This window comes from Cyanistes caeruleus, chromosome 7 (assembly GCF_971803275.1).
Source record: "Cyanistes caeruleus chromosome 7, bCyaCae1.hap1.1, whole genome shotgun sequence".
NCBI classification, from domain to species: Eukaryota; Metazoa; Chordata; class Aves; order Passeriformes; family Paridae; genus Cyanistes; species Cyanistes caeruleus.
Window position 1 is genome coordinate 34,327,361 of NC_141707.1, and position 23,072 is coordinate 34,350,432.

A 23,072-nucleotide genomic window follows, 5' to 3' on the forward strand; every position below is an offset into this window, starting at 1 on the left:
CACTTATTTTAATAAAGTTCCCCTGAGAATATGCAGAGCACCTCAGTAGAAGGAAAGGATATTTAGTCAGCTTCATGCACCGGTGTGAGTATTTCTGATGAGCAAGATCTGGAATGATAATTAAGGCTGTTGCACACTGCCCTGGAAGGCCACTCAACAGCAGGAACACACCACAGCATAGCATATTTAGTAAATATAAAAATAAATATTAAAAAAAAAATATTGAATATTGCAGCATAGCAACATGGGATTGCTAAATGTTGTGTAAAATCTCCCAAAGAAGTGGCACACTGGCCAGGGACAGATGTAAAACACTATCTTTTTTAAAGATTTTAAAAACTTGACTGATGAGGTCCCTGAGCAGGACTTCCAACCTAAGGGGATGTTTCTATACACAGGACAGCCAGTTGTTCTTGCAATGCCTACAAGTTATTAAACTAGATTTCCTACCAGTGATGACTCATTTTAGCTGCTCTGGTAACAGCCACAGGTCATTTCAATGGTATTGAAGGATCAGAAAATGAAGATTTTGGAGTACAAAAGGGGCAGAATTGTGCTTGATAATTGCATGGAAATGTAAATTATTTGGGGATCTTACATGGAGGCAGCAAATGGCATAAATTTAGAGGGACTGACTGAGGTATTTTGATAAGTCAAAGTACAAATGGAACTGCTTTTTATCCAGATGATCTCAGTTCTGCTTTTGTGCTTTCAAATGTGCCTCCTGTCTGCACAGTAACACCATGGTAGATAAGATTGTGATGGTCTCCCACATCTTTTAGGACACTTGTGGCACGTGATTTTAAGGCTTTTTTTGTTTCATTTTGATATTTTCTTTTTAATGAACAAGTTTGGATCCCAGCATTGCTAGAGGCAAAAAAAATATTTTATATTTATCAATTCATCATTGTTCTAGCAGTTGAACCTAGGCCTTTGGATTAACAGACAACCTGGAAGCTGGTTAGGTACAGCAGTGAGCAGGTTTTTAAGTTGCCTGCTGTGCTGAACTCCCATTTCAAGGCTCTAACACACTTGCTAAACAATGCAGCCAGCACCTACAGACCTAACACCAACCTCTCATCTTCCACACACACACAGGGCTTGGGAAAACAGCTTTGATATGATGTGCAAATAAATCTATGCATACTTGCACCATTGCTCATACAGCAATGGTTCATGAAAAATCTAATACCTTATCACAACTTGTCTCAAAATGGAACATTTTGCAGATGTGAAATAAGAACAGACCCAGGCTGGAAATGGATTCAGCGGTAACTGGCTTTGCTTGATGACTTTTATAGACAGCAACCTCATGTGTAAAGACTTCTAGACATTCCACAGCTTTGCTGAGTGGTGATGGGGAAGAAAAAGCAAACAATTTTCCTTTGTCTGAAAATGTGTAAATGAACGATTCAGCTGCGATATCAGTCATGATTGCTAAATGGTTTTTAACTTCTCTCAATGGCCTGATGAAAGGAATTAATGCTGACAGTGATAAAGTGTTTTCTCAGGCATTGAGACTTCCTGACAAGAGAGGATTTCTTTTGAGGTGAGAAGACATTCTATCAGTTGAATATTGCTCTTCATTACAGGCATTGGAGGCACTGAATGATTTGCTGGGCATTTAAGCAAATTGTGGCTTATCCCTTTGCCTCTCCACAGAGATGTGCATCACCTCACTTTACTGAATGCACAGATAAAGAGAGATAAGTTTGCTCACCATCTCTCCTCTCTCACTTATCCTGTTACATTTATCTCAGTAATCCATTACAGACCTCACACAATCTGTCTCCAGGTTTTGAGGGTTCCTTAATGCAAATGTGTTTGCTCTAATATATCAGACTTAATGGACATGCTTTAGGGTGATGCATGTCAAATTTAATGCATTTACCACATTAATCAGGCTTGTTTCCTTCACATTTATTTCAATTCCCCAAGAATGAGAAAACATGAATTTAATAGCTGTTTACTTAGTACCCCAGTAAAAACACCCAGTTTTGGTAGTTTATATAATGGTGGATAAAACCAAGTGTTTGGTTTGGCAGTATTTTTTTTCTCTCATTGGAAACTTGGTATAAGCTTATTGAACAAAATAATATATAGCAGAGGGACTAATCATAATAGCAGAGGGACTGCTATTGTTTTCAGCAAGCTTTGGAATAAGACATTGGATAATTTATATAACTTAGCACTAAGGGTATGTACATTAAATGGCACATTCAGAAATGAAATGTGAAACATAATTTCTCAGTTCCAGTGTTTATCAGATCTAGATTTCAGAAAGAAACCAAGAGGAAAAAAAAATTAAAGGCAGATGGCACTGGAGCAAGGATGGTTAAAAATGGTTATTGTTATGGATACAGAAAGGCTCTGAAGGGTAGTCTGCATTTGTGGGGAGTCCACACAAGCAGTACCACACAAGCAGTGACCACCAGTTTCAAATGATGCAGATGAACAAACATGAGGAGAAAGGTGAGAAAAGAAAATGGATCAATTTGTGGGAAAAACATACATAAAAACCAGGAAGAAAAGAAAAATCAGAAGCAAATTTATCTGGAGCACTTGAAAGAACACAGGCCCTTCTTATAGAAAAGTCTGCTCATGAAGTGTGTTTTCTTATTGTCATATATATAATTTCATAATATGGCTAGTGGGTGCTGAATAAAACAATGTCAGAGTACAAAAGCCAAGGTTATCATCTTTAGTGTTTGATATGTTAATAGTTGTAATGCTGACATTTCATTTTAAGTCTAACCCACTTCTATCTGCAAAGTTACATGCTCTACCTTTGCTATCAGTATATCTGTGGAATTGCTATCCAGGAGCTGGCAACTTATCTATAAAATTTGCTGTGAAGGACTTTCTTGGTTTCTATTGAAAATGGAGTTTGATCACTTTGCTGCATATAAAGCTTAAAGGAGGAGATTTTAAAATACAATTCAACATATAAAATACTCACTATACTATCTGTCTGGAACATGAAGCATCTAAGGGATTCAACCAAGTGCTCCCTAAAGAAGACAAATCTCAAAAAAGTTTCTTAAAAAATAAAAAAAGTTTCTTCATTTTTCTGAGCAGATTGGCTTTAAATTATGCTGCAAAATCCTTCTGAAAGGTTGCTCTTGGAAAGCAGAAAAAAAATGATGATAAAGTCTGCCATAAGGCAGATGATTATCAAGAACTTTAATGGATTTGGGTGCTGGGCTACAGCAGAGCTACAAAAGAATCCCTTGACCTCAGTGTGTATTTTTGTTCTGGCACAAAGCACCAAAGTCTACAGTGCACTTTTAATGTTACTTTGATAGTGTGGAAGCCCAACCCTCTACCTAGCTAGAGACTTTTCAAAACCCTTTTAAGTCTCTGAAGGCATTTGCTCTGTATTATCTACAAGGTTCCCATTTAACACTGGAGGAATCCATTTAGAGCAACTGACCTGGACCTCTAATGAAATTTTGACAAATATTAGTTCCAATTCCTTCTTCAAAGTTTCAAGAATTCTGGCTACATTTATCTCCATAATCTTTGCCCAGCTCTGAATTTCACTTGGAATTCTCCAAACAAACAAGAGGAGTCAATGCACAGTTAGGCAATTTGTGACTCTTTCTACCCTGGATTCTAACCCCAGCCTGCCTCAGGGATTTAACTCCCCACACAACTTCAGTAGGAAGTACTGTGTTCTTCCAGTGGAGCAGGCAGCACCAATAACACCCAGATGTATTTTGGATTGCTATGACAAATTCTTCTGTTATCAAGTATTTGTTCTCTAGAGAACCCACAAGAAACTTCAGGTCTATTCAGATTGTTAAAATCTATTTTATTCTTACCAGTGATGTTATTTTGATGAAAAAAACTTCTTGCAGTGGTGCCCCTGATGGCAAAACTTAACAGGCTTTTATTATACAATGAATCTGGCCATTTAGATTGATCAGCGACATAGTAAATATAACATTTGAAACCATAAGCTTTGCAGTTCAATAAAAGAATTCCTTCAGATGAACTGACCAGGTTTCCATGTACTCCCTGAATTTCAGTGCTTTAGACCAGAAGTGTTTGATTCACTTATGTTGCTAAGGATGGAATGCCTGATGGAAACCCACTATGGAAAGTAAACATATTCACACATAGAAATAGCTGTCAATAGAAAAAGAACCCTCTTTCTTTTTATTGAAACATGAGTATAAATTTTTGAAACTTTCTTCGACACTTCTCATCAGCCTGTTTACACTGAGCTTGTGCTTTGTGTGAAGCTTGAGGAGATCATTAGCAAAAAAGCTTATTCCATGCTGACTTGCTCTTCTAGAAAAATTTCATCCATTTGGAGCAACAGAAAAGGAAACTGGACCCAGAAAAATTATTATCATGCAGCTTTCAAACTGAGGTTTGATAAATCACCAAAGTGTTGCTGTCTGAGAAAATGGCACATTCAGTCCTTCCCTTCAGCCTCAGCAGAGATTCATACCAACACTGAAGAATGATATGATTAATTACAACTAAATTTCCTGTTCATTACAGATATATTCCCAAAAAGAAAACAGCCTGTTAATTTGTGTATACCCAAAATGATTGTTGATGCATACCCTAGTATTCCCATGTGAAGCTGTCTGCAAGAATAAATTCTTCATAATTAGCATTTGTTTGCTCGTGCCGTGAATTTTTGACTTTTCCCTTGAAGCTGTTTATCAATGAAAATTCTGAATACATTATAATTAATACAATCACACTTTTTCAGGAGTAGCTGCTAATTTGAAACAGCACTTGAAATATGAAATATTGAACTTTTTAACAAATGCTTTGCTCTTCTCAAGATGTCCAATTATTACATTCTGTATGTAAAGGTGTCATCCTGTAACTGTCTTGTAAGGTTTTGGGCCATTGTGACAATGGGGAAATTCAAGACAAATAATGACACTTCTACTCCTTCGGGGGGAACAGAATTCTTTTTCTTTGTAAAATGAAGGTGCACTTTTTTTATGTTTACATGGGAACAGTACTGTCAGGAGCTTGACACATCATCTGTGTATTCAATAAAGGAATTTTATTTATAGGAATACTTGAAGACCCTGCTGTACCTGTCTGAGCTGGGGAGTCTGCCATGACATGGAGGGGAAGTCAACCTTTTCATCCTGTCCTTCCTCTTACTAGGTACTTTAGTATCTTCCACTTCTTCCCTCTTTCTAAACTACTTTATTGCAAAGGGCTTGAGGAAGAGCTCTGAGGATGACTGGACTTCAAAGGGATACTCATGGGTCCTTATGTTTGTGGAACTGGGAGCACTGGCAGCATCTCTGCCAGGGTGTAATGTGTTTTAGAAACCTTTCAGAATGGTTTAAATATATTTTGAAGAGCAATGAATCACAATGGAATGACTGCTTCGTACGGAAATGGTTACTTGTTCCTGAGATATATGAGAAGGGAAATTGTGTATAACTGGGATCATTGCTTTCTTTCAACTGAGCAAACCTGAAGAGCCAGCAAAATACTTAAATTGGTTTAGATCACCTACTGACAATTAAAAACCTGGCAACTGGTATTTTACACATTTTTTGATTCATACCCAGGAGTATCTCACTGTTAGAATGTGATGAACCAGAATTGTCTCAGATGACACCTACCTAGGAGACTGTTATTAGTATCTTGTTTATTGGTTAACTGGGCAGGACTGCTGTCAGCTTAGTTATTTTAGTGACAGCTACAGAAACACGTGCTTTTCCTGCTGCATAAAAAACATTTTCCCTGCTTAATCATAGCCTCTCTACTACACATTCAGTTCTAAGTCTGTTTTGATAACACCCAGGAGAATAAATGTGTTAAAATACAGCTAAAAAGCCACAGCAAACTTTTTTTGCTGTTTTCTGGGGAAACAAGGGAAGATGACCTTAAGCTGATGGAGAGTGGATTTAGGAATTAGTAAGAAATTCTTTACCATAAGGATGCTGAGACCACAGAACAAGTCAGTGAGAGAAGCTGTGGCTGCATAGATCTTCAGCAGGAAAAAAAATAAGTATACTTCTATGAAAACTTTTGTATCAGAAGAATGCCAGAACATCTATCAAGGAATTTTAAAAGCACCTGACAACCTGCTCCATAACCACTATGTTCTGTCAGAGACTCGGATTTGCTGCTTGTGGGAGAAGAAAATATTAATACTCTCAAAAGCCACCAGAACTATATATTGCAGGACCCAATAACCAATAAAATATCAAAATATAACAACTAGGCCTCAGCCACAACAACCAATTACAATGATGAACAACAAGAATGCTCTGGAGTCTTTTTATGAAAAAAAACACCCAAACTCTGCAAATAACAAAAATTGTTTTGTTGGGTTTTTTAATTCTTTTTCATATCTAGACTAAAAAATTGAAACATCTCGCATAATTCAAAGTAAAAGTTTTGAGAATTTTTGGGATAGAGGCAAAGTAATTATTTCAGTATGAGGAAAAATAATTTTGAACAATCTTAGGTGAGTTATTCTCCTCTGTGCAATTTCTGGTAACAGAAAATAAATCCTTCATGCAAAGCACAAGAGGCATGAATTTCTGTTTGCAGGGCTGGTGAAAGAATGCCCTCAGAGCCTTGCACTGTACAAAGTTCTTGTTATTCAGTTGCTGTCTTGGAGCCAGGTTATGGCTGAGTTCTCAGACAGGGAAGAGTTTAGGGATCTTTCCTTCAGGTAACACAGCCAGAGTTTATTTGTCTGAATTTGGGACTGAAAGGGCTGTACAAATCAATGAAGCATGCAAACATTCTCCTACTGCCCCCGAAGGAAATGTGTTTTGACATGATACCTCTGTTTGGACTTGCTGGGTTGGCAGTACCACTGAAATGAGATTCTGGCTAGGAAAAAATGGAATCAGCTTTTAACTTTTTAATGAATTTTTTTACTGCAGTCTCTATCTACAAAGGGAACTTGTTAAAGGTGAATTTTTCTTGTTCTGTCAGTTCCTTATATTGGTGACTGCTCTAATACAAACCTCAGACTTGTGTTTTGTCCTCCATTGCCTATTAAATATTTTTACATTTTACATGTACTGAGATTAAAAATTAGTACTTGCCAACCATGAGGAGGGTGGATGGTGCTACCCTTCTACAGCAAAGGCAACTTCATTTTTAAGAACAGCTTTAAGGTCTTCTGAACCTGAGTGCTGTTCCTTGTGGTTTAGTTTATCACAGCAATTACTCTGCTATTTAAATTTTATTCTGAATTTTACTAATTCAAGGCCAGATGACAGAGTTACAGTCAGTATTATTCCCACTGAAAGTGTCATGCACAGCATGTTGTGTTAAGGCACTGTGTGTAACCCACTGTTCTTGCAGGCTGAAATGATCTTTCATAACCAGATCCCAAGGCCTTCCAGGCAAACATTGCATTGACCCACAGTTGTAATGGGATGTGCTCATCTCATGTTTTTGATGAAATGTGGCTATCCAGGAGCTAAATGAAGGCTAAAGCTCACATAAGGGGGCAAACAAACAAAGTAATGAGAATTAAACATGTATTTTTGGCAAGAACTGACAGAAATAAAATCCAGTGTAAAATATAATTTTGTACCTATCACATGACTCTGACATGTAGTCCTTGTCATGGTGTCCTCCTCTTCTTCTTGCAGGTTTTCTGTGACTACTTTAGCCTGTACATAGTGCAACAACAAAAGTGAAGAACATCTGTGACTCTGTTTATGTTGCTTCATGACAACTACAGAATGTTTTGCAGAAATAAATCAAAGTTACATGGCAGCTAAGAGTGGAATATATAACCTGTCTTATTCTATGAATGATATCTGACGATAACAACTTTAATTTAATTCAAAATCACAATATGCAGCAATGAAAAATACCCTTGGAAGATGCACTTCTTCAAAATAATAACCTGATATATGGTATGGTATCTCTTTAGTTTAGCTTGCAAACACTGAACTGTGGCATTTTTATTTCCACCTCTGTTCAAAAGCATTTATTAGCTAGACTGAGAGAAAAAAATTCATTTAAGAACACAGTGCACTCTAAGAGCCTGTACGTGGTATTCAAGTTTGTGTAATTCTAATCCTTCAGATATTATGGGTTTTTTCAGATGTATCTTTGCTCTGTTATTCTGCACTCCTATTTCCCAGGTGTACAGATAATCTGAGTCCCTCCCTAGCACACAGTGAAATCCCCCTCCACCACGTGCCATCAGTGGCCACAATTCAGTTTCAAGGACATATTTTTCTGCCATGCTATATAAATCACACAGGAATAAAGATACTTCCAGGGTGATGAGAGGAAGAAAGGCAGCACCACAGAAAAAAATTGCTTTCAATATCTCAGGGATCTTAAATTATTTGCTAATCACTCTCTGCTGTTTTAACTGCATACAGAATGGTCACAATAATGAGAGCAAATTTTGTAACCTAAACAATTGGAATTTATCATCATTTGCACAACATATCTTTGATCACAGTGTAAATCCTACTTGCTGGGTTAAACAAGTAGCCCTGTTGACCTCCTGTGAGCAGCCTAAGTACAACACCAAAAACTTGCTCTCTACATTTCTAAAAGTGCATTCAGCATCTCTTAATCCTAGGGGTTTGATTACATCTTTTCCTTCCTAGGAAATGCCTCTCTTCAGGCTATGGAAAATGAGGAGGCAAGTGCTCATTTGGAATCCAGTTCCAGGTGGAACAGTTTCTCACATTTGCAGGGTGCATGGCCAAGTGCTGCTGTGACATTTCACAATATTGCAATAGATCCCTGGGTGTTCCCCAAACACACAGACTGCACACACAGAGTGCCACACAAAACTCCTGGTGTCTTGGGTTTGCTGCCACATTTCTACCTCACAAAGTGAAGCCCGTGGCTGTTCTAAATCACACAGGGCTGCAATAAAATCACAAGGATGAAATGAAGCAGAGCAGCACAAAAATGATTGTATCTCACCTTAAGCTCCAGCCAAGGACACGAAAAAGTACTGGAGAACGTGGAATATCCTTGGTGTTGGCTAAAGTGTTATGTATTTCTGCTGGCTGGCCTTTAGAGCAAAGTGCTTTTTTGATGAACACTAACGGGAAGTGTATCCCTCTGAAGGTGAATGCACAAGGCCACCACTGGTGGAACATTGCTTTTTCCATAAATTCAGTGGAAGACCAGCAATAACATTCTTTGCATGAACAGAAATCAGAGGTAATCGGTGCATATGTTATGGTGTAATAGTGCCTCAAGCCTTTACCTGGCACATCATAAGAAAAGTGATTTAATCATCAAAAATTAAATAGCTTTTAAAGGAAAAAATCTTGCTAGAAAATTAATGTTAGAAACTGTTCTGGCCAGGATTTAAAGCAGCAGTATATATCTGATAAGCAGTTTGGAAACAAAGCAGCTTCTGTACTGAACGGTATGACTGAGTGCACTTTGCATTGTTCAGAAAAGAAAAGAAATCTTCCTGGTCTAGGGCTTTTCAAAAGATTTATGCTGTTTTCTCCAAAAGCATTAATTTTGTCTTTTTATGAGAAAAAAAAAAATGCACAACAGGCCATTCTACTGCATGTGTCTGTTTTCAGTCACAGCTATCTCCCAGCTCTTTGCAATATAGCTTCAAAGTAAGCAGACACCAAAGAATAACTGGAAATGATAGTAATAAGATTCATGAACTTTGAATTTAAAGACTCTTCTTTTAGAAGTTTGGAGGACAAGATGAAATACCACATATTGAGGAATCTTAAGGTATATCTCTTTCATAACTTAGCATTAATAACTGTAAGCACATTTTAAATCTCATTATTCTAGATGTCATCAGTCTTTTGGCACTAGATATTTCTTTCAGGAATTAAGTGCCACAGAAAACACAGTAAGAAACTCAAAAAAATGAAACAGAAATGTAACTTAATCTTCAAAAACCATACAAAAATATTTTGTTTCCCTGTTAAGAAAAGAGTGTATGGTGTAGCAGAAGTAATGCCTTTTCACCATGATTAACATGTCATTAAAAACTAAATAGTATAATTAGCATTTCTCCATTATTTATGTACATTAAGGACAATCTTTGTGGTTCCCTCATAAAGCGAAGTGTGTTTCTTTAAGATATACTTAAAACACTATTATTGCAGCATTTACAAAGACTTCACAAATTGACAGACAAAAAGCACAGCAAATTATTGAAGCATTAGAAAATAATAAGTTAGAAAGAATTTGTAGAAGCAATGTGTAGAGTTTTCCGTACTTCTGTACAGTGAAGATATACCCTAAGCTGTCAGGACCATATTAAATGGGGCATAGTTAAACTGAGTGGCTCTGATAAGGGGCTCTGCTTTGCTATCTGAGTTCTAGATCAGTTGGATTGAATTTCCTGCATATTGCACATTTCCAGACTTTCATTCTCTCTCTTTCCTTTCAGTGACACTACAAGGACAGCCTTAGATATGCTTATAATTTGTGGTTTTATAATGCAGGAGACATCTACATTTTCAAAGAGATGATACCAGAGGAGTCAGGAGGAAAGTTTTCAAACACATTCATTTTGCATATGTTCCCTGTAAGTTTTAAAATAAATGACCTTGCAGATGTTCTCAGTGAAGATGTCTGTATTAAAGTTAAAAAAAAAAAAAGAAAAAGATTTGCCTGAATTTGAAACTAGGTATGGAATGCCTCGACCTCAAGCATCCTCAACATAAGAGTTTTTTCAGTTCCCATTACAAAGCTTTTTGCAATGTTCCCAAAGAATTTGTGGTTCAGATTCTCCCAGATGAAATTGTTGTATGTGCTGCGTTTCAGTAACTCAGTTCTATCAGAACAACAAAAGTAACAGCCTCAGCTTCAGAGTAAGGATTACATTTGGCACAAGTTTCCAGGCTGTTTGTTACAATTGTGGTTATGGTTAATAATAATCATAATAATATGGATAAGACAGCTATCTCAGGAATGAAGCAAGAATGTTATAGGGTTAAATTATTCTGTTCTTCTGCTGGACTTTAAAACATCATGGGAAAGGCCCCTGCTAGGCAAGACATTGCTCATTAAATTCTAAGGTTAATTAAAGAAATTTCACCAGGAAGGGCACCCCTCCAGCCTGACTTTAGGTTACAATCTTAGATTCTGTGTGAACACTTCTCAATGCACTAAAGTTAGTCCAGAACCAGACTCCAGCAGCTAACAGAAAACAGAATATTTTTTCTTCTACATTACAACATTCCTCTTCTGAGTAAATTAAATTATCAGGTACAGTTAATACCTTACTGAAGTACAAAACTAACTACAGGCCATTAACAGGGAGATTTTTAATGGCACAAAGTGAGACACAGATCCAATGTATGCTTTTGCTTTTGAACATTCCCTCTTAAGTGACAAATATTTCCAGATGTGGTCAAATAATTTGCCTTTTCTACATCAGCAGTGCACTTTTTTGGCTTAATGACTTCTGCAATGTTAGGAGGAACGTTCAATACTGGTATGCAATTTTCAGGGAAAGGGGGAAAAAAATAAAAAAGAAAATAGTCCTATTATTTCACTCTACTACAGTATGATTATAGCATCATTGTGCATGTATCTTCAGTAGAATTGAATTGCTAGCAGAAGCAGTAGAATCTTCATGACTATCTGTATAATGTGGCCTATAGCTAAGCTGCCAACTTTTGTATTAATTCACAATCCTCTAGCTACATAAGATCTATCTTATATATAAACAGTTATTATCCTGTTTGCCTGCAATGGCAATAAGAAACACATTCAGAAGTTAAAAAGAAGATAATAATGTTTTCATGTACTGCAGCACTTACCAGGGTCTGATTCTGCATTTCCATATCAGCTTTTGTGTTGCTGTTTTTCCTGTGGTTTCCTTGAGAGCTGATAGAGTTGCCGTGAAGAGAGGAGCCCTGGGAGCTGCCCTTCGACACACTCCTGTAGGAAACATTATTTGATCCACTTTCTGTCTGCTGAGCTGCTTTCTTATCAACTCTGCAGGTAGAGAGTGATTCCTCTGATAAATTGCATTGCCCTTCTTCAATCACTCTACTTTCCCATTCCTTTAATGTTTAAAGTAACCTCTCTGTATCTTTCTGTCTCTAGACCTTTGAGTGATAAATGTTTCTAACTAGCCTTGATCAAACCTGTCACTTGCAATTTCAGGTAGTATATCAATTTAGCCTTTCACGTGTGATGATTTATATTATATTTGGGACTGCTGTGGGGCAAATGTGAAAACACAATACACCAATTGCGAAGTTCTTCTGTGACCAAAGGTTGTGATAGCTGGAAAGGTAATTAATTCTGACAAGTTACCAAATATGTGTTTTCTGGTTATAGTACAGGAAGATGGAATACATTGAAACATGTGCCTAATTACCCTCTATCTTTACACACCATCTGCCTAGATTCTTGATTTCTGGAATAATTTAAATTATCAGCTTGGATGTAACTCGCCTATCTTTAATTTCAAAGACCAATGGTTTGGTTAACAAAGTAACATGAACACAATTATCATCTCATCATTAATGTTTTGTTGTTTGTTTTTTTTCCTGTAGAGATTAAAGTCCCAACTGAGTACCTGTTTGCTACTGTGCATCCTTAGCACGAAAAGAACATTAATTGAACTTCACATCTGTAAAGCTACATGGACATCAACACACCCCAACCTGTGTTCTGGAGTTTTACCTGTTTAGAAGCTCTCTCATAAAGCTGTCTTTTGGTGAATAGGCAGCTGTGGTAGAACCTCTGACTTGTGCACACTCAATCTCACCAGGAGGCTCTTGGGAAGGTTTCATAATTTTGCTCTCCATGGCTAAAATGTCACCGTCCTCTGTTTTCCTCTTAATCTCATTTTCCATTTCACAGTGTTGTTCAGTTTTCTTCTTTTCTTTTCTTCTCTCTAATTTTGCCTGCTTAATTCCAAATCCTGAAACTTTTGTGTCCTTTTTTTCCACCTTAGTTTTAGGAACATCAGTCTTCCTGCTACTCAGTGCTGGGAGCTTACTCTTCCGGAAGCCAAACCAGCTGGCTATGGAAGGCCCAGTCTTTTGTTTAGTCTCCACAATGGGGGATTTGGTTTGTCCCTGACCCTTTTGCACATTTTCTTGAATGCATAACATGACTTTCTCCTCTATTGTAGGTTGCAGAGATGGTGAACTCAACAGATCATTAACCTTCTCAGAGGTTTCTGCTAATTTTAAAGACATTTGCTGTCTTCGTGACTTTGTTGCTTCCGGTTTATGAGGACACTGTACTCCATCAAAGCTTTGGAATGACAAAATTTGTTTGGAAGATACAGTAGCTGAGGCTTCTGACTCCAATTCTACTGACAGAACACTTTTTTTACCTAGAGCTTCATGCTTAAAGCTTTCAGTGCTTTTCTCACTCTGCACAGATAGACTGCGTGCATCTTTCTGAGAAAACAGTTTGCTTCCATCACACTTTGAAGTGCCGTGAAACTGGTCTACTTTTGGAGATGATCTGAAGGGTAATTTGCTTGGGCTTCCATGCTGGCTATTGCAACTACTCATATTTCCAAGAGAGCCTTGTCTAGGATAAGGATTTTCTGTGGGTTTAGTAGAACATAAAAGAGCCTCTGGTGCCACTGCTGTCCCAGGAGTAGCCTTGATTTGAAGCCCTTCCATGGCTGAGTTCTGCCTTGTTAGAGAATTCCCTCTGTCAGAAGTGTTTGTAATAATCTGAGTCCGTACTTTCCCAAGACCTTCTGTCACAGGGGCAGATGGCTTCTCCCCCGTGTGAACGCTGAAACTCTGACTACGAGCTTTCGCTCCGTTCATGCCCAGAGCTGGCTTCAAGTGTGACTTGTTGCTAGAAGAAACAGACCTCTTAACAAATTTGTTTTCTAATCCATCTCCTCTGTCTACCACCAAGTTGCAGCTTTCGTGTGAATGAGCTGATGCTGCATCCATACTAAATTCCACAGCACAATTATTTTTAACTTCAGTATCAGACTTGGAGTCCTTTAATTCCGTGCCCGTTGCACCTTTGGTGGTTACACACACAGACTCACTTTGCTTGTACTTCCTGGGACTCACATTACTTTTGGAAGCTGCATTTATACTGTCTTTTTCCTGCTTCCCTGGTACTGTCGAGCTCTTGCGGAGGAGCTGGGGAGATTTGACAAATAACTTCAGTCCTACAGGGAGACGGGTTTTCATTCCCCTCTCGTTAGAGTTTTGAGAGGTGTGTGCAGCATCACCGGCATGAAACAGCGTCGATGGGAAATTGTTTACCTGAGATAGCAAAGGCTCACTTGTGCTCGTCGTATGACATTGAGGAATTGTGGGCAGAATGTTTGGCGTCTCTTGTAGCTGATCCAACCCACTGTCACTGGAAGTATTGTTTTTGCTGGAATATATGTCTTGTGAAGGAGTTGTTTCCAGTGACGGACAGCCTAGAGAAAAGGACCTGGCTGTTTGAAAATCTGTGCTGGAATACTCATGATTCCTGTGGTGACCCGCCTGATTAGGGTTTTTTGGGCAGACTTGCTTTGTGGAAGCTTTGGAAAGTCCTTGGCATGCACTGTTGGATTGCTGAGATGTGCATTTATTTTGCATAATTCCTTCTGCATTTTCTTGAAGGTAAGATAATTCAATTTTGGCCCCAGAAGATGTATTTTTTGCTTGCATTTCATGACTAGATTGATTATGAAAGCCAGAGTTCACAGTTCCTTTTAATGGAGATGATTTCAATACATTTTTTGCTGTTTCAGTGGGACCAGCTCCTCCTAACTTTACACCTAGGGGTGGAGAATTAGCATAATTAGGCCGAATCAACAAGGATGTTGACCTGCCTGGAGGAAGGGGTGGGGATGGAGACCGGGCTTCTACAGTAGCTAAACCACAATGAAAGTCTCTGGTTGGAGGTTCCCCATAGCTGCTGGGCTCCATAAGGTGCTGAGGCAACAGTGGTGATGCTGAACTCTGACTCTTTGGATACTTTGACCCATCTCCTCTGCCAGGACGTTTCAAATCAGGCAGGGGGTGGGCAGGGGGCTTTGGAACCTGAAACTCGACTTTTGAATCAAAATGACGAGGTGGGCTTTGAGCCTTTTTGAATCTTGAAAGCTTTACAGGTGGCAGAGCAGGTGATTTCTCAAGGGCTGTGGGGCCCACCGACAGAGCTACAGGTGCCTCCCCACTCTCAGTCATCACAGTTTTTTGGGGAGAAAATTTACCTCTGCTGGGTATTTTAGTTACATTTGGCTTCTGAGTGACTCCTGCATGCACAGTGGAGCTTGAATTGGCCTTGTATGATGCATCATACACTGGCTTCACCAGTTTTTGTCGTGAAGTATTTTGTTGTGTCACTCTTCCGCAGCGTGAAGATTCACCACAGGTCAGGGGGACACCTGTATTTTTATTCCCTGTGTTATCTTCAAGAGTATTTTTCCCAGTTTCATCTTCCTGTCTTTCTAAAGCACTGTAGTTTCTAGCATTGGGTCCTGGCTGCAAATCAGTTCTTCCCTGAGGTATAAGTTCAGTGTATTCTGCACTGGATGTCGTTTGTGGCTGGTTGATTGAAATCTCATTTCTTGTTACGGTGACAACTCCAGTTTGATGTGAGCTGAATTCAATCGGCTCACCATCCTTAGCATCATATATTACTGTAATGCACTCTTCAGAAGAGGTCTTTTTTATAACCTTTTGTTGTTTAATGAAATTACATGTCTTCGGCCTAATGTCTGAGTGAACAGATATCTGGTTCTCTTCTTTATCAGTAGATACAAACTCAGAATTCTCCGTGACTTTGAGCAAGTCAGAGGTCTTTGTGTACTTCTCAGGAAAGGGAGTTGCTAATAAATCTGAGGGACTTCTCTCATCACTGCTTTCTATATGCAATTCATCCAAGACTTCATTGTCATCAGTGTCTGAAAGCTGAAAATTAAAGTCCTTCCAGCCCCTATTAGAATGGCCTTGATTTAACTGTAACTCAGGCAGCTTTTCTCTGGTGCATGATTTTACTTCTTCCTGAAATCCACTGACAAAACTAGTCAATTTCTCAGGTCTTTCCTTTGAATTAAAAAATGAACTTCTTTCTGGCAAATGTTTCCTATTAGGATCCCAGTCAAAGAGACTGTCAGAAATGCTGTGAGTTAACTTGTTACAATAGGTCCTGCAGTCTTTGCTTGGAACTTCCTGCAGCAACAGTAAGGATGAAGAGTCATCATCTGCATCATCATGTGAATCTGAATCATAAGAGAAAGTTTTGTTGTGCTCAATGCAAATACTTCCCATTTCCATTGGCTTACAATGAGTCTGTTCATTATGGCCACCACACTTAATTCCAGGGGAATATATTCCTTCATTGGAGTTCATGCAATCTTTGTAGCCCCATTTTGATATTACTGAAGGTGGTTCAAGTAATATTTTTTTCTCCTGCAATTTTTTCAGCCCTTCTAAGATATGGTTTTCCTTGATACGAGTTGGAGGTAGATCATCTGCAGGACTTGAGAGGTTGCTTGGGAGTGAAGAACCAATGCTTATTCTTTTATCCCATCTCACGGATGACTGTCAAAAGAAAATAAAAATCACTTGTGTTACTCACAAGTGCTGTCAATAAAAGTGTTACCATTTTGGTAAAGAGATAGAGGAGTTGCATAAGGGCATTCCAATCCATTCTTTGCTATTTATAGCAAAGTCCTTTTTTAATAAAGGATTTCACAGTGGTGTGAAGGCTGCAGTGCATTAAAAACCTGTAGGAGAAACAATATGAATGGAAGGATTAAGATAAAGAAGAAGAGCAGTTTGGACTATGAAAGGCAGAATAAATGTCTGAACAAATGAGGAGACTATAAGTAAGCTGGAGTGATAAAGGAATCGCTAAAAAAATTAAAGGGGGTGGTAAAAGTTTAGTGACAAGTGTTTCAATACAAAAGAGAAAAGTAAAAAAAACTTCTGAAGCAGGCAGCTTTTCAATTAATCTTATTTCAGATCAACTTCAAGTAATACATGAAGAAAATTAATTTGATTTACCCTTTTGCTTGTCTTTCCATCATTCCAAGTGTAGGAGGAACCACTGGAATATTCACTGCAAGCACTTGAGAGGGAGAGTTCACTGCTACTGCAGCTGCTCCGAGGATACAGGCGGCTAGAGCCTGTCATATTTAATTGACTCTGGCATTTCAAGACAGGTATGCTGGATTTCACATTCTGCTGGCATTCCTGAAATATGAGAAGAAATTGAAATATCTTATGGGTAGAAAATGATCATTTAAATTCCCCTTGATTAAGAATGGCAAAGAAAAAGCAAGTAAGCCACTTACGCCTTCCTCTCATGCAATTTAGCGTCTGGTGAATTCAATACAGAGAACTAAATTTAAAATTGCTAGCAATTTCATTTGTCAGGGGGGAAAAAAAATCCACAATCCTCAATGTTTTCTTCTTTATTCTTGGACTAGTATTCTGCTCTTCTTATGGCAAAGATTATTCTGAGTCTATTTGAATTATGCTTCATACATAAGCAGCGTGCGCCAGTAAGATACAGAAAACAAAGTTATAAGAATACAAGTACATCTTGACAACTGCATTATAGCCCCACAATGTAACAGATGAGGCTGCACAGCCTGGACAAGGTAAATTAATTTAGTGTCCTGAGCAGAATGTCCACTGAGAATGGAATCTCTCCATTACAGTCTAATTTTGGTTTCCTATCTAGTTCAAAGCTTTGTCTAAGAAACTCTCTGACGTAGGACAATCCATCTTTGTGTCGCTCGCAGACAGCTGAAGCCTCTTGCTTATGCAATTTATTGACACTTTATGGCTGCCTTTAGTACTTGTGTAGTTATCACCCCTTTCCAAATGCAATTTCAGCTGACTGTGACTAAGTGCCAGCTTTGAGGAAGAGAGTAATGAAGAGTAGATAGCACTTTAGGTAAAATATTAAACCTCTGTAGGAGTAGCTAGGATGCCTTTAATTTGTTTTCAAACTAATACTTTGAGCCTAACAGCATTGGAACTTCTTTAGTGTTAAGTGCTTGCATTCTTCTCCGGTTTCCTTACAGAATCAGACATCATTTTAATTACCAGGAACACCAGACATGACTACATGAAAAGAGGTTGTAATGAGGTGGAGGTCAGTCTCTTCTCTCAGGTAGAAACTGATAGGAGAAGAGGAAAAAGCCTCAAGTTGTGCCAGGGGACATTTAGATCAGATATTAGGAAAAATTCCTTCACTAAAAGAGTTAAGCTACGGAGCAGGGAAGTGTCTGAGTCACCATCCCTGGGGGGATTTAAAAGCTGTGTAGATGTGGCACCTGGGGACATGGTTTAGTGGTGAGATTGACACTGCTGGATTAATGGCTGGACTCAGTGATCTCAAGGGACCTTTCCACCCAGTAGTGGGTGAAAGGCTGGATTTAATGATCTTAATCATAAAGGTCTTTTCCATCCAAAGTGGATCTACGATTCTGTGCCTTCATTTCATAAACCTCCCTTTTGGATTTCATTAAGGCAAACAGAAACAATATTTGCCGATTTTTGTATGTAGATATACTTCAAATTAATGTTGCTTAAATTAAGAATTTATACTTAGGAAGAAACAAGAAATCTAAAGTTATTAAATCCATAAAAAAGTTATCAAGGCTGCGTATGCCCCAGACACATCTTCTTCATGGAAATCTTTGGAACAGCACTGTTTGTAGGCACTTCTCATTCACTGACATGTTTGTTTGCCTTCTAACTTCTTCCATTTATTCCCCCATGTTCCTCCCATTTATTACTACTGGGGTTGAACCTTTTTTAGCTGAATGGGAGAGAGCAGAATTTTTACTGCTGAGGAGTTCATCAGTACAGCTGTTCATCGCTCAACTGACATCATAATGTTCTGGTTTTGACAAACTTAACTACAGGGCAAATCATTATTCTTCGTCACAGGCAAAACCTGTGAATGGGAAAATCATTTAGAGGCACCAAGAGCACATTTCACCTCTGGGAATTATTGGTACATGCTCTCCTAGGAAGTCAAATGGATGCAGGAGGAACAGCCTTTAAATCCAGTGGCTCTGGGAAGAATACGTCTTGCAGCACCACAGGCAGGCTGATGCCTGTGTTTTTGCCTCTGAGGTGGATTTTCTTGCTTTGTTGAGACAAATGAGTTTATTTCTGGCACTGTGGTTCCCCTGGGAGATCCCCTGCCCTCAGACCTCCTGGGGAGGCACAGAGGCCAGCTGCAGCAGCTGCTTGCTCTGGCTATTCCTCTGCATTTTGGCTCTGGCATTGGGAAAACACTTCATGTGGAATTCTGCCCTTTATCCTGGGCTGTGCCCCAGCCATCACAGCATTCATGGGAAGGACACCTGTAAATCCTCTCCTTTAAGAATCTCAGGCAGGAGGAAAGAGATCACAGCACAGTGACAAGTATGGCCTTCCTGTCACCTTCAGCTAGTCTGAGAGCCCCTCCATCCTCTCACTTTGTTTCCTTTGCACCTAAGAGAGGAGAAAGGCATTTGGTCCCACAGTTTCAGCAATGGGGAAAAATGGAGCTATCTAAGCAAAGCAAAAGAACACTGTACTACTGTAATCATCTTTAAGAGAGGAGAAAATGTGCAAAAAATATAATGTCACTCCAGATTATGAAGTAGGGTATCTACTCAATTTCTAGATTGTGTTCAGGTCACTTAAGAGAGTGGAGTTTTCCCCTTCAATTTGCCTTTATTCTGTAAATTATTCAAGAAAGTACTTTGAATAGCATGTTTATGATGCATTAATTAAATACATTTAACTTGCATATGGGCCTATTAACTGACATGGTGAAAATTTAATTTTTTGTAATCATGACTCTTTAGGCATTACATTTAATGAAATTAGAGTAAAAAGGCCTGAATGTAGTATTACAGTTTAAAAATGGAATTTTCACTAGAAATCAGAGAAAATTGAAATAATCAGACCATTAAAGACACAAAACTCTATATTAGAGCAACTTAACCTGAAGGCTTAATTAAATATAATGCAAAAGGTTGTTAGCATTTTTGTGAACCTTTGAAACAATGTCTTTTCATTAAAGTAGGTATTATAAGGGAGATTACATTTTTGTTGACACTACTATACTTCAAGATCAAAAGCACAAGAAGGTTCAATGTTCTGTTCTTGTACTCTTTGTTTCCCTGTATGTGATTTTTGTTTTTTAAGCTACTTTTCTCTTTGACAATGAAACATGAAAGCCACGCTGGCGAACGTTTTGCCAAATAAGCACAAAGCTCACTCCCTCTGGAAAAAAAATGCAGAGCCCATGAATTTTTAAAAGTTCATACATAATATATCATAAAAGTAGGATGAATAATACGGGGCATGGGCTTTAATAAAAAGCTCCTTGACCATTTCTCAGAGATTCTGAGATGTAATCAATACCCAAAAAGGTGTACCGGGGACATTGCTAAGATTTACGCTTTTTTTGCACACAGTGACACTATCTGCTCACTATATCAACCGAGGACACAATATTGAATTTCAGAGAACAGAAGGAAGTAAAAGCATTGTTATCTGCCTCAACAGTGTTTCAATTCAGAGATCAGCTTTATGGCTCTTCCCTGACACCAGACTTCAGAGGAGAAAAGGAGGTTCCAAATGAGGGGAACAAGGGCAGCACAAACACTCACCAGCATCTGAACATCAGCACTTCGAGCTTGCACCAGGCTTCGGTTTCGTTCTACTTCTGAAAGCAAATCCCCAGATGAGAGGTCCAAGATGCGTGTATGGAGTTTCTGGGGGGGCAGAAGGGAAGAAGCAAAGCATAAGCATTTGTCAGATATTCAGAAGATCAGCATTTTTAAAATTCCAAACTCTGCTGTTAAATTTCAAGGGAAATGAAGAGCCTGAGGTAAAAGAAGATTTGTTCTAATTTGAAATGTTGCTCTTTGTGCTTACTTTGTCCAAGACTTCCTGTCTGGAGGACAGATCATTCTTCATCCAAAACGAACTCTACTTTTTCTTCTAGTCACTGCTTTGCAACTTATCATTACTCCACACACAACAATAACAAATGAACGTGAGTCCCACCATTATCCACAGAGTTTGACAGGTTTCAGGAAAAAAGCATAAAAATGAACTACAAAATTAACATTTATAAATCAATCAACATGTTAATGTTGTTTTATTTACGAGCTGTTACACCTTGCATGAATGATTGCAAAAGTGACCCTATTTTTAACCAGCATTGATCTGCTGAAGGCCTCCTCTGCACACATTTTAACTCAAAGTCATTAATGTCATCTGTTAGGAACAATTAATGTGAATAGAAAATAATTGCATCAGGGAACTGGGGACTCAGAGGATTTTGTGCATTAATATTCACATGCTCTTCGATTACATACACAGTTCTCAGTTTTGCTTGGAAGGATGCCTAAGCTTGTGCCTTTCCCTCTGTGTTCACCTGTACACTAATTCTGGGGCTTTCACTCTGCATTAAGCCTGGTTTGGTTTAATTGCAGTTTCAATAAAATCCATGATTTATGTGAATGCCTCAGCCAATGACTTCAAAGGAAAAAATATTTGCAGTCTTATTAGTCCTGGGCCAACACACCATGTAACAGGGAGTATGGGTCTGACTCATGGCCCACTGAAATCAGTGAAAATGGACTAAAAAAACAAAACCCAAGAAAAAAGAACTTTGGATCACGTTATTTTCACTTTCCCATTAATTCTCCAGGCTTGCAACCTAAGAGACCACATCTACCTCCCTCAGCTTGGAGGAACAAATGGTGCAGACCCTGCCAGGAGCTTTGTCAGTGGACTCTGTGAGGGATGCAAACCATGAGATTTGTCAAGGCTGCGTGAGTGCCCCATCACCCTGTCCTTCCGAAAGAGAGCAAAGCAAGATAATTCCTACAGCCTCTGTTATCTTCATGCTCTGCTTAAGATATTCCAGACAATCTAGGGAATTTTTTGAAAACTTCTAATTATGAATTTGGGAGTAATTTCTCAAGAGTTACTTATTCTTCCAAGTTTATTAAGGAGTTACTGTTTGTTGCAGAGAGATTGTGGAAAATATTGCCAATGATCAATATTCGGTATAAATATGTATTATCCAATATATTGTTGGATAGATTAAAATGCTGCAAGCACCCAGTATCCAGGATACTTTTCATTATAAATATTAACTACATCCAGTTAGGCTATGTGTTTTTAACATCAGTGATGCCTGGTTATTCAGCATGCACCTTTCAAAGTGCTACCACTAGTACTACTGTCAGGTGCTTGTTAAAGATCTAAACTCCAGGTAAAATGCCTGCCCAAAGTCACAGATTTACTGACTTTGTACATTTGTTCTTCTTGACAATGATTGCAGCTGCATCACTGACCCACCAGAGAATTCCATTGTTTTCAGAACCAAGACTCACTAGTGCTATGAACAAATGGCTTGCAGACAAATTAATTACTTTCTCCAGGGAAACCAGTCACCTGAGATATTTTAGTGGAAGTTACAATAGTCAGATCTGCACGTTGGAGATGATGATTGGGAACATCTGAGATGGATGAATATTTATAGGTGAAAATGTATTTTCCCAGAAAAAAAAAAGATCCTAGAAATAGTGCTAAAGGAATTTTACAGTTGTAGTACTGTCTTCCCATTTGTCCACTTTCCCATTTTATTATTTAAATAGGAACATATAAACATTTCAATAAGGCAAACAAAATATTCCCCTACAATGTACTCCAATGAAATTTAGTGTTACATAATACAGAGTCTGTGTCAGACATAAGAACAGAGATCAGCCCAGCCAGAGCAGGCAGAAATGAGAAACTGTTTCTGAGCAGTGATCAATCATAGCCCAGCTGGAAGCAGCTCAGGGTTCTGGGGGTCCTTCCCAGAGGCTCAGTGACCAGAGGGGCTGGGCTGAACTGGGGTCACGTTGTGTTTGAGACACCTTTGCCACTGCTGAACTCAGTGACTCTGTAAAACTGCAGTACCAAAGGCAAATGGGCAAACTAAAATGATTAACAAGGAAGGAAAGTTGCTCTCAAGATGTATAATGTGATTATATTTCTGTATCAAATGAGATCATCACATTGGGAATATTCTTCCCCACACATATGCAAATAAACTAACAGAGGTGGTCAGCACAATGACTAGCATTAACAAACAGCATAATAAAGTTTGAGGTCATTAATTAAATATAA

General features: G+C 38.5%; 1 protein-coding gene across 15 annotated transcripts in view; it reads right to left on the reverse strand.

Annotated features, from left to right (window-relative positions):
- The window catches only part of NCKAP5 (NCK associated protein 5), a 453,280-nt gene that overhangs the window by 42,465 nt on the left and 387,743 nt on the right, over nt 1-23,072 (reverse strand). For 7 of the 15 annotated variants that reach the window (XM_086898605.1, XM_086898604.1, XM_086898608.1 and 4 more), the window contains 5 exons: nt 20,552-20,656; nt 16,932-17,120; nt 12,622-16,466; nt 11,748-11,925; nt 7,553-7,631 (listed from right to left, as the gene is read on the reverse strand). In XM_086898605.1, the coding sequence (XP_086754731.1) occupies nt 7,553-7,631; nt 11,748-11,925; nt 12,622-16,466; nt 16,932-17,120; nt 20,552-20,656 (4,396 nt within the window). The remainder of the gene's footprint in view (nt 1-7,552; nt 7,632-11,747; nt 11,926-12,621; nt 16,467-16,931; nt 17,121-20,551; nt 20,657-23,072) is intronic. The other 8 variants (XM_086898613.1, XM_086898610.1, XM_086898612.1 and 5 more) reach the window with 3 other exon arrangements.